The following is a 12,177-nucleotide window of genomic DNA, read 5'->3' on the forward strand; positions in this document are numbered from 1 at the left end:
GACTATGGACAACACAGCAAAAGAAGATGCACATCAACCTTCTGGAACTGATGGCAATCTTCCTGGCAATGAAGGCATTCTAAGTACACTTGTGCAACAAAGTCGTGTTGATCCGGACGGACAACATGACTGCCATGTACTACATACAGAAGCAGGGAGGAACACACTCTTCACAATTGTCTCATCTGGCTCAGAGCATGTGGAAGTGGGCTATTCAGAGGAACATGTTCCTCATGGCGGAACACCTCCCGGGCAAGGACAACCAGATAGCGGATCTGCTCAGCAGACACAGCCACCAGATGCACGAGTGAGAGCTACATCCATCAGTACTCCAACCGTACTTCCAGCAGTGGGGTCATCCAGAGATAGACCTATTCGCCACAAAGGAAAACGCAAAATGCCAAAGCTTTGCTGCCAGGTCCCCGCACCCACAGTCGCAGGGCAATGCGATATGGATGAACTGGTCAGGCAGATTTGCGTACGCTTTTCCCCCAGCGCCATTAATACCGCTAGTGGCACGCAAACTAAGGCAACACTCAATGACACTCATCCTGGTTGCTCCAATGTGGGCACGCAAGCCATGGTACACCACGTTGCTAGAACTTTCCGTGGTGCCGCATCAAAGGCTGCGGCTAACACTCAGACTTTTAACACAGAACCATGGCGAAATACAGCACCCAGATCAGCAACAGCTGAACCTGGCAATCTGGCTCCTGAAGTCTTAGAGTTTGGCTACCTGAACCTGCCTCCAGAATGTATGAATATCATCAAGGAGGCCAGAAGACCCACGACCAGAGCTTGCTATGCGGCTAAATGGAAAAGGTTTGTCATTTACTGTAAAAACAATGACATTAATCCGCTGGATGCATCCATTCAGAACATCATCTGTTACCTATTACACTTATACCGATGCAATCTGGCATACAGCCCCATCCGTATACACCTAACCGCAATAGCAGCATATCTTTAGAACAGGCAGCACCTCTCTTTATTCAGAGTGCCTGCCATTAAAGCCTTCTTAGAGGGACTCAAAAGAGTGATTCCTCCAACACACCCACCAGCACCGGTGTGGAACCTGAATGTGGTCCTCACCAGATTGATGGGTCCACCTTTTGAACCTCTACATTCATGTGAGATTCAATTCCTCACCTGGAAAGTAGCTTTCTTAGTGGCAATCACTTCGTTGAGAAGAGTTAGTGAACTCCAGGCACTAACCATTCAAGAGCCATTCATACAGGTTCACGCAAATAGTTGTACTACGTACCAACCCCACATTCATGCCTAAAGTGATATCGCAGTTCCACACGAATCAGACTATTGAACTGCCTGTTTTCTTTCCAAATCCAGAAAATGTCGCAGAGAGAATGCTCCATACACTAGATGTAAAGAGGGCCCTCATGCACTATATAGACAGAACAAAGGATTTTAGTAAAACAAAACAACTGTTCGTTGCCTTTTCTCCACAACACAAGGGCAACGCCATTTCCAAAGCAAGGATAGCCAGATGGATCGTTAAATGTATTCAAATTTGCTATGCAAAAGCTAAACGCCCATTAACGATTCCCCCAAGAGCCCACTCAACACGAAAGTTAGGGGCGTCCATGGCTTTCCTAGGTAACATTCCTTTAGAGGAAATATGTAGAGCAGCCACATGGTCCACTATACATACATTTACTAAACACTACTGTGTAGATGTACGTTTAAAACAGCAGGCAGCTGTAGGACAGGCTGTTCTCAAGACCCTTTTTCAGACTGCTGCAGCTGACACGGGCAGCCGCCGCTAATGGAGGGACTGCTATATAATCTATGCACAGATATGAATTTAGCAGCCCACATGCCTCGAACCGAATATGCTACTTACCAGTATGCATCTGTTCTTGGCATGTAGGGCTGCTGACATTCATATCGCCCACCCTCCTCCCCGGCGCCTGTAGCGGCTGCAGCACTCAGAATTACTATATAGCATGGTCATCACTTACTGTATCTACTCCATCACTGCCACAATGGCGAAAAACAATCTGAGGATGGAGAGGATGCCCATGCGCACTGTAGTCCAGGGGAGGAGCCACCTATCTCGTGATACTTCGAAGACTCTTCAAGGACAACAATGTGCAATCATCCGGACCCAACACTAGGCGGCGATCTATGCACAGATATGAATGTCAGCAGCCCTACATGCCAAGAACAGATGCATACTGGTAAGTAGCATATTCGTTATAAAGCGTCAAATCACCAACGGTCTCTAAGCGCTAACACATTGACCCAGAATGCCAGGCCACACATGCGGACTCTGTAGTGGGATTTGAAGGGTCAGTGGGCTCAGCACCATGAGAACCTGTCAGATTGCATCCAGATGTCAGAATAGACTGTGAAAGACCTGCAATGGTGGCTGCCTGACCACAATTGGACTGGTGTCAGACCCCTCTTCCTAGTTCACCCTGAGCGAACGGTCGTGACTGATGCATTGTTACTGAGTTCTGGAAGTCATCTGAGAGAGGCGGAGATCAGGTCACTCTGGTCTCTGGCAGAAACTCGCCTCTGCATCAGCTTGCTGGAGCTATGAGTGTTTTGCCATTAAATACTTTCCTCCGTTTTCACAGGCAACAGGTTCTCAGTCAACACGATTGCCATGTGGTATTGCAACAAACAGGCCAGCTTGGAGTCGTGGATACTGTGCCTTGCATCTTTGGAAGTGGCTGAATGCTCACACCATTTCCCTGATTGCTTAGCAGCTAGCAGGATCTTTAACCCCTGGGATCGACAAACTCAGCCGACGTTGTCCAATGGATCACAAATGGCAGTTATACTCTGAGGTGGCACGGGGCATCTTCAAATAATGGGGAGAATCCTGTCTCAATCTATTCGCTACCACAGAGAAAGCACAGTGTACAGACTTTAGCACGAGTACCCACGGAAGTTCTTACTCGAAGATGCCTTTCATCTGGATTAGTGCTCAGAACTCCTGCACACCTTCCTGCCTTCTGCCTCCCCTACACAGAGCACTGAGGAAGAACAGCAAAGACTGGTCCCACGTCATCCTAGTGGCTCCAGACTAGTCGAGAAGCATGTGGTACCTAGCATGAACATACATCCTCAGAACCGGCTGCTCCTTCTGTAGGACCTCCTGTCACAGAAGCAGGGCAGGATCTTACACATGAGCCTACACAACTTGAACCTCCATTCGTGAAGATTGAGTGCTGACTGTTGATGTCTTTTGATCTTCCTCCTGAAGTAGTTAGTGTAAGCTTTTAGCCTCCCGTCACATTCAACTTTTATGTACAAAGTTGTCATCCTGTTTTGTCTTTCATTAGCCCCACAAGGTCTTGCTGCTGGAACAGTTAAGAGTTATCTGTTAGAGGCATATGAGCTGCAGATCTACACACTATGCCTAGATCGCCATCTGGTGTTGGGCCTGGATGTTGCAGTTGTTTTTGTCTTGGAAAGTGTTTGGAAGTCACGAGGTAGGTGACTCCTCCTTTGGATCATAGTGCGCATGGGCATCAGCTCCATCCTCAGATTGTTTTTCGCCAGCAGGGAAATGATAGAGTTTTTGTAAGAAACAGGAAAGATGCTCATGTATGCTGTATCTAAATAAGATAATACTGGAACAGATAAAGGTAGCCTGTGAGGCGGGAGGGCGTGTGTAGATCTGCAGCTCTACATGCCAAGAACAGATGCGTACTGGTGAGTAGCATATTCCGTTCGAGGCATAGGAGCTGCAGATTACACACTATGCATAGATTGTATAGCAGTATCCCATCCTAGCGGCAACCACCAGTATCTGTTGCAGTAGTTTGAAATGGTGTTTGGCGTACAGCCTGGCTCCCACTAGCCTGTTGTTTAGTTTGCACATCGACACAATAGTGTTTTGTGAATGTGTGCGGTGTAGACCATGTAGCTGCTCTGCAGATATCATCTAAGGGAATGTTCCCCAGAAATGCCATTGAAGCCCCTATCTTTCGTGTAGAGTGGGCTTTAGGAGGAACAGATAATGTATGTTTTGCTTTGTGGTAGCAAATTTGTATGCATTTTACAATCCACCAAGCTATCCCAGATTTTGATATGGCTTTGCCCTTGTGTGGTGGTGATAGACACGAATAGTTGTTTGGTCTTACAAAAAGGTTGTGTTCTCTCGATGTAATAAAGCAGTGCTCTTTTGACATCTAAGGTATGAAGAGCTCTTTCTGCGACTGTTTGTGGCTGCGAGAAGAATACGGGCAGCTCCACAGATTGATTGAGGTGGAAGGGAGAGATGACTTTAGGGAGGAATTTAGGATTAGTAACAACTTTATTACGATGCGTCTCCAGAAAGGGTTCCAAGAATGGTTAGTGCTTGTAGTTCGCTAACTCTTCGTAGAGAAGTAATGGCTACTAGGAAAGCAGTTTTCCATGTTAGGAATTGGAGCTCATAATTTATGTAGAGGTTCAAATGGAGGGCCCATTAGTCTTGTGAGAACAATGTTTAAATTCCACACAGGTGAAGGTGGTACTCTGGGGGCAATTATTCTTTCGAGGCCTTCCATAATGGCTTTTATGGCAGGTACTCTGAAAAGTGATAGATGTTGTCTATTTTGTAGATATGCTGCTATGGCAGCAAGATGCAGTCTAATAGAGGTGTAGGCTAAGTTGCATCTTTGGAGGTGTAGTAAGTAGCCTATGATGTTTTGGATAGACACATCCAGGGGATTGGTGGTGTTATGACAATATATTACAAAACGTTTCCACTTGGCTGCATAGCATGCTCTAGTGGTAGGCCGTCTAGCTTCTTTAATGACGTTCATACAGTCAGGGGGAAGGTTAAGGTAACCGAATTCTAGGACCTCAGGAGCCAGATCACCAGGTTGAGCTGAGCTGGGTCCGGGTGTTGGATCTCTCCATAGTTCTGGGTTAAGAGGCGTGGAGAGGTGTGGAACTTCTGGTGTGGAACTACGGAGAGTTCCAGCAATGTGGTGTACCACGGTTGTCTGGCCCAAGTTGGAGCAACTATGATGAGCGTTAAGGAATGTTGCCGTAGTTTGCGCACCACAAGTGGAATGAGTGGGAGAGGCAGAAAAGCGTATGCAAATTTGCCTGACCACTTCATCAATATCGCGAAGCATGGGCATTTGGCGTTTTCTTGGGTGGCGAAGAGGTCTATCCGTGGTTGCCCCCACATTTGAAAAAATGGTTGAAGAACTTGCGGATGAAGTTCCTACTCATGGATCTGTTGTGTTTGATGGCTCAACAGATCGCTATGGTGTTTTGGACTCCTGGGACATGTTGGGTTAGGAGAAAATTGTTCTGAGGTATAGCCCACCTCCCTATGTTCTGAGCTAGCTGAGAAAGCTGGAGAGTGTGTGTCCCGCCTTGTTTTTGTATGTAGTACATGGCTGTCATGTCCATGCGGACTAAGACGGCCTTGCCTGATGTGTGTTTTTGAAATGCTTTTAAGGCTAGGAATATGGCTAGTAACTCCAGGTGGTTGATGTGGAGTAACTTTTGTTGAGGTGTCCACCTGCCCTGCATGGTGTGATGTAGTAGGTGAGGTCCCCAGCCGGAGAGCGATGCGTCCGCCGTCAGAACTATTTGAGGAATCTGTTCTAGCAATGGTCGTCCTTTGGAAAGGTTCTTGGTGTTCCACCACTGCAGAGAGCGATGAGTACGACCGTCCACCAACACCCGATCTGCTAACTGACCTTGAGCCTAATTCCATTGGCATGCTAAGCACTCTTGGAGAGAACGCATCTGGAGTCTTGCATGAGGCACTATGAATGTGCAAGAGGCCATCATCCCTATGAGTTGCATGAACACTGGAGCTGGAAGAGAGTGTTGCGGTTGGAATTTGGTGAAAAGAGTTTGCATGCTTACTATCCTGGCGGGACTGGGATAGGCTAGCGCCCTTGAGGTGTCTATTGTGGCACCGAGGTATTGTTACGTGTGGGACGGTTGCAGCTGGGACTTGGCGTGGTTTACTGTGAACCCCAGGTCGTGAAGTTGTTGAATAGTGGCGTGAGTGTGTTGTACACACTGATTGTATGAGCTGGCTTTTATGAGCCAGTCATCCAGATATGGGAAGACATGTATGTGCTGTCTTCTTAGGTGTGCTGTCACCACCGCTAGGCACTTTGTAAACACTTGTGGTGCTGTTGTGACTCCGAATGGGAGTACTTTGAACTGATAGTGCTGACCGTCCACTACGAATCTGAGATATTTCCTGTGAGCGTTGTGAATGGGAATGTGGAAATAGGCATCCTTGAGGTCTAGGGTAGCAAGGAAGTCACCCTGTGAAAGCAGAGGAAGGGCCTGCTGGAGTGTGACCATGTGGAAATGGTCTGAGTGTATGTATAGGTTTAGGGGTCTGAGGTCTAGAATAGGCCTTAGAGAGCCGTCCTTTTTTGGTATGAGAAAATACAGGGAGTAAACTCCTTTGTTTTGTTGCTGCAGGGGAACTGGTTCTATTGCACTTTTTTGTAGGAGGGAGATTTCCTCCTGCTTTAGCAGTAACAAAGTAACAAATGTTCTTGTGACAATGGACGCTGTTTGGGTGGTATGTTTGGGAGGGGAAGATGTTAGTTCGAGACAGTAGCCTAATTGAATTGTCGCTTGCAGCCACCTGCCTGAAGTGATGTTGGCCCAGGCAGGGAGTTATTGGTGGAGTCTTCCCCCGACTGGACTGGAGTGGAATGGTCTGGGAGGAGTGGAGGGAAGTCATGGGGTGGGGGTGGAGGCAGAGCGGTAGTTGTTGTTTTTGCCTCTGCTGTTGTTACCCCTGTAACCACCCCTTTGGTAACCTCTAGTAATGGTGGATTGGGTGGGAGGTTTGTAAGAAGTGGAGGGGCTATCAGAGGAGTAGCCTCTGTGTGTGCTTCTGAAGGATGAGCAACAAAATGACTGTCTGCGAGCTTGCGACTGCAAGGTTCCCATAGATTTGGCTGTGTCTTTATCCTTTTTCATTTTCTCAAGTGATACGTCCACATTGGGGCCAAATAGGTGTTGCTCATCGAATGGCTGATTGAGTATGGAACTCTGGACTTCAGGTTTAAAACCTGAGATGCGTAACCAGGCATGTCTGTGCAAAAGGACACTGGTGTTTATTGCCCTTGAGGCAGTATCTGCTGCATCTAAGGCACAATGGATGGAGGTGTTAGTGATGGTTTTACCTTCCTGTATGAGTTCATTGGCCCTGTTTTTTTACCAGTCAGGGAGGTGCTGCATTATGGATGCATTATGGTTTAAACACATGGCCCCATAAAGATAAGAATCCTTTCATGACGCAAGGAAGGCAGATGAGCCCGTCCAAATGGGACGGCTCAAAAAGCCGAAGGAAAACGTCACAAACAACTTTTTTCCAATTGCTGGCCACCGTTTAGCATAAACGATGACGCCAGCCAATGGAAAAGAGGGGCAGGCTTAATGCCCTTTACAGAAAATACCCCAAATCATTAAATCTCGCCAGCGAGACTGCGCATGTGTACAGCCCTTGCCAGGCGAGACCTAAAAACTTGGGGTGACCATACAAAAAGAGACCTTTTCTTAAAATAACCAATATGTGGGAGGACATAAGAAGGTAGAGTGAATCGTAACAAAAACATTTATATTTTCTTTTTTTTGTTGTTACAATTGAATCATAAAACACCCTCTTTTGAGAGTGTTTTCTGTTCTTTAGCTACTTTTTCTGTTTGGCATCTGCCTCCTGTGGTTTGGGCATATTAGACTGAGTGTGGTGGCGCCTTTGCCTCATACGCAGTGAGGGTTCTTTTGGGTGTGCCATTACATTCCTCTGTAGCCCCTGCATATGTCTATTTGTACTTAAGAACATTTTTCTTTTCCCGGCTGACTGGGTATTTCTTGGTGAACAGTCTGCATTGGTAGCCTAAAATATCTAAAAAAAATTGACATTACCAAACATCACTTACTTGCTCTGTTTTTTGTCTAAAGAGTCTTTGCTTCATCATTCTCAACATAATGATGATCTTCAATCTGCTGCCAAAGAAAAAAATGAAATTCAGAAGCAAGGAGAAAATATGGATGCTGCAGAACCTGAACAGATAGAATTCAAACATCCTGATGAGTCTTTGCTGAACGTTCATAACGGTGAGCTTCTTGGTGGTGTAAATTGCCTGTACTTTGTGAAGCAATAGGTTATGGAAATAAGACATATCTGCTGAAAGTTTGATCAGTGCTACTTTTTTAGTCTTGTACTTAGTATGAAAATAACCAAAGGCCGGACTTGTGCACCATTGATACCACGAGTCTAGGAAATGCCATATATCAACAAGACACTATTGTAAGGACATGCCTCTTTTTGTATGTTCCCACCAAAGTTTTGTACTGATGTTGCTGGTTTTTCAAGTCTGATTGTGTAAATTGTTGTGGTGTGCAATGTTTGCAAAGTTTCCCAAAGTCTCCGGTGTTCCTTCACACTTGCACTCGGGGTCTGTTCCTGAGGCAGCATTCTGCTCACCCTGGGAAGACGTGTGAACGACTCACACAAAAGGACACATTAGAAACCTACAAGGGATAGTGGTTTTACTTCTTTCTAGCAGGAAGCCAGACAGGTGTTGGCACAAAATGCGAGCTTCAAAGGAGATTGGCAAATTGGAAACACTTTTGGGAGAGGGTCTGCTCTATTGTTTAGGCAGATAGGGCGGCACTGCTGACACAGAGGGGAAACTAGTTGTCAAACTGGTTTTTCATGGACTTGTTCAGCCCATTTACAGCCACACTTCTGTTTTGGTTGTGGAAGCCTTACAAACACAGAGGGGATCTGCCATCTTGAAAGTGACCAGAATTGAGATTTCTGAGATGACTATTTCCTGCAAAGCATGGCATTTGGCTATCAGAAGGGAGGTAACCTAGTAGCCCATTGACAACCGACTGTGTCCTATCGTGTGAGAAAGTGCCCTCTTTCTTGCATGGTATGCCCCCACCTTTTGCTAAATTGCTGATGTGCTTTGACTGAGTGTGCCCTGGGATCCTGCCAATCTGTGTTCCTTCCCTAAAACTGCATTAAAGCCTAAACCCAATTGGCATCTCTGGCCACATGTCAGCCCCTGGTAAATGGTACCATAGGTACCCAGGGCACTGTGACCAGAGAAGGCCCCTAAGGGCTGCAGCATTTATTGTGCCACCCTTAGGGTCCCTGTACCCCGACACATACACACTGCCTTTGCAGGCTGAGTGACTAGGTGCAGAAAAAAAACGAAGAGTCGACATGGCACACATCCCTGTGTGCCATGCCCACAAACTACTGCCCTGGCATACATCAGTCACCCCTCTAGCTGGGTGCCCTATGCCAGTGGTGAGGGTACAGGTGCATGAGCCCTGTACCCCTACAGTACCCAGGTCCATTCCTGGGTCCTGTTAGTGCAGTGCTGCCATTAAGAGTATATGGTGCTGAGAGGTTTTCATTACGAACTCCACTGCACCCTAATGTCTACACTGACGACTGGGAAGTTTGGTATCAAACTTCTCAGCACATTAAACCCACACTGATGCCAGTGTGGGATTTAATGAAAAATGCACCACAGAGGGCATCTTAGAGATGCCCCCTGAAAGTCGACCAACTACCAGTGACCTGACTGAGTGGCTGCGCAGGCTGCCACCACCAGACATGTTTCTGGACCCCTGGGTCGCCTGCCTGCTCTCTCTGGGGCCTGAAACAATGCACATCCTGGGACGAGGTGCCAAGCCTCCTCCCCCAGGATGGGCAGGGTTCACGAAGGAGAAGCTTCAAAGGCATGCCACCTTTGTGAGCCTCTCCAGACTATTTGTTGCTTTCAGCAACTGGTCCCCACTGGTTCTACCCCCAACTTTGGGCGGGAGAACCGGCGGGAAAAACAAATGAGGAAGAGAGGTGTACCCACCTCTGCCAACTCCACCCCTAAGGTGGGGGAGGCGAGGTGAAGTACAACCTCGAGTCCCCGCCATCTTGAGGCCAACCAGGGACAGGCTCGTGCCCCCCTCCCACTGGAGAGTGACAGAATAGGGGGTGTACCCACCCAAGGGAATGGACCCATTGGTCCCTGCCCTTTACCTACCTGTAACGCCCCTAAATTTAGTATTTAGGGGCACCGTGAACCTTCCTCCCTCAGATCCAGCAACCACAAGAAAAGGAGGACGAAAAGCCGTGCAGAGCTAACAAGATGACGGCGCCCACTGACTTGGCCCCAGCCCTACAGGCCTGTCTCCCCTCAAACCTGCTCCTGCAAAATCCCAGCATTTCCAGTGGCCAGCTGTGAGAAAGTATATACTGTTCCCTAATAGGTACAGGGTGTACAGAGTCCACAGTCCCCCAGAGGCTGATAGAGGTCAAAGTTAGGTATGACCTTATTCTCAAAAGTGGTAGCTTGGTCGAGCAGTAAGGCAGTACCAGAGGACAGTGTAAAGCATTTATCGTACACACTCAGTCAGCAAATGGTTTCACACACTCAATAACTGAACTCTAGGCCAATGGTTTGTATATATAAAATATATGCTTGTTTTATTTTTAGAACCACAAAGGGGGTAAAAATATACTTTCTCAGAATGAGAGGTTGAATATAAATACTTTTGTTTTAAGCAATATATTTGTGTAAACAGTCACAGTTGGTTGCAATAAACAATCCTATTTCCTAAACATAACAATGCATTGAGCTCAATGGTAAATTCAGGTTATTTGTAATAAATTACTTTTCAGATTACTTTTGGAATTCCAGGTCTGGCTCCTAGAACCAGCCTGGGGTCAGTATTCAGAATCAAGTGATGAAAGTCGACTTAATAACTGTAATGATTTTTAAATAATATTTAGCTATTTCAAAAGTTAGCACATATTTCAAGGAAAACATTCAATGGATCTCTATGGCAAGAAATTCAAATTGCAGGTAGAGTACTTTATCGTTACTTTAGTAATCCAGGACTGGGTGCCTAGACCCAGGACTGGGGTCCTTATCAAAAGCAGGTAAGTAATTTCGTTTGCAGAAATGGTACGATTTTAAAAGAATATTTCAAATTTGCAAAAGTAGACACTTAGAAGAAATTTCACAGAAAAGCAGACAATGGTTTCCTATGGGAGAAAAATGAGTTAGAGGTAAGTATAGTTGTGAACACTTTTCAGAGTCAGGGCTGGGCACCAAGATCCAGCACTGGGAGCTCACCTAGGAGCAGGTGAGTAAATTCGTTTTTGTCACTTGGCTGATTTTTGGTGAATTTTTGCAGTTTTGAAAAGTTCACACTTGGAAGATTTTTGAAGAAAAATCCAGTCAATGTTACCCTATGAGGAAAATGAAGTTAGCGGTTTAAGGGTAAGTACTCGACTGGTAGTGTTGAAATTCCGGGCATGGACTCAGGGGTCCCCCAGTGTCAGGTAGGTACAGTTGGTTCACCCTCAGCGGTTTCAGGACAGCCGGGTGCCGAGAGAGTTGGGCCCAATGTTATCCTATGAGGGATAGGGGGGCCTTGGTTGGTGGCTGCTGTCTGGCAAGCCACGCGGCTGTGGGAGCTGGGCTCCTGGTCACTTACTCAGGGCAAGTGGGGAAGTAGGTTAGTGTAGAGAGGGCACTGCCAGGGCCACTCGGGCGGCTGGGTGCAGGGTGCTTTTGAGCCTTAGGGCGCTCAATGGAAATCAATGGGAATGTTCCGGTTTGGAAAGAGGCTGCAGGCTCGGGGACGAGGATGTTTCAGGTGCCACCACCACTTCGAGAGGTAAGTTGGGTAGTTGTAGGTTAGGTGGGTACCCCGGGATTGGGCACAGGGGGTCGCAGGGCGCCGGGTGCAGGGGTGCCTTTTGACGTCGGGAATCTTACCCTCTGGTTGATCGCGGCTGGGGTGGCACTTGGTTCTGAGGCTGCAGGCTTCTTCCGGGATGTCGAGGGGGGTCTTTGGGTGCCGGACTCTGGGTCACAGTCGCCGTGGGGTCGTCCTCTGGGTCTTTGTCCACTCCGGCACTGGCCAGGCTTGGCTGGTGCAGAGTGTTTTGGGTCCGCGGTCCCGGGCTGGTGCCAAGGATAGCAAATAGGTTTCTTGAGTAGAGCTTCTACTCGTGGGAGTCCCAGGGGCTTAGAGCTAAAAGGTAGCCAGGTCCTCCGGGGCTGGTGAGGTTGCTGGCCACGAGGGATGCCGCGCTGGTGCAGGTTCGAGAGTCGACAGGCCGGTAGGGCTGGGGCCAAAGCAGTTGGTGTCTTCTTCTCTTTTTAGCAGCTGCAGGGCAGGTCTTTGTTC

The 12,177-nt window shown here is 47.4% G+C and overlaps 1 protein-coding gene across 1 annotated transcript in view; it reads left to right on the forward strand.

Moving 5' to 3' along the window:
- AHCTF1 (AT-hook containing transcription factor 1) overlaps positions 1-12,177 on the forward strand; it is a 1,022,752-nt gene that overhangs the window by 568,110 nt on the left and 442,465 nt on the right. The window contains exon 30 of the mRNA XM_085612122.1: positions 7,918-8,073. Coding sequence (XP_085468248.1) covers positions 7,918-8,073 — 156 coding nt within the window. The remainder of the gene's footprint in view (positions 1-7,917; positions 8,074-12,177) is intronic.

The sequence above is a fragment of the Triturus cristatus genome, chromosome 6 (assembly GCF_964204655.1).
Source record: "Triturus cristatus chromosome 6, aTriCri1.1, whole genome shotgun sequence".
In the NCBI taxonomy this organism is placed as follows: Eukaryota; Metazoa; Chordata; class Amphibia; order Caudata; family Salamandridae; genus Triturus; species Triturus cristatus.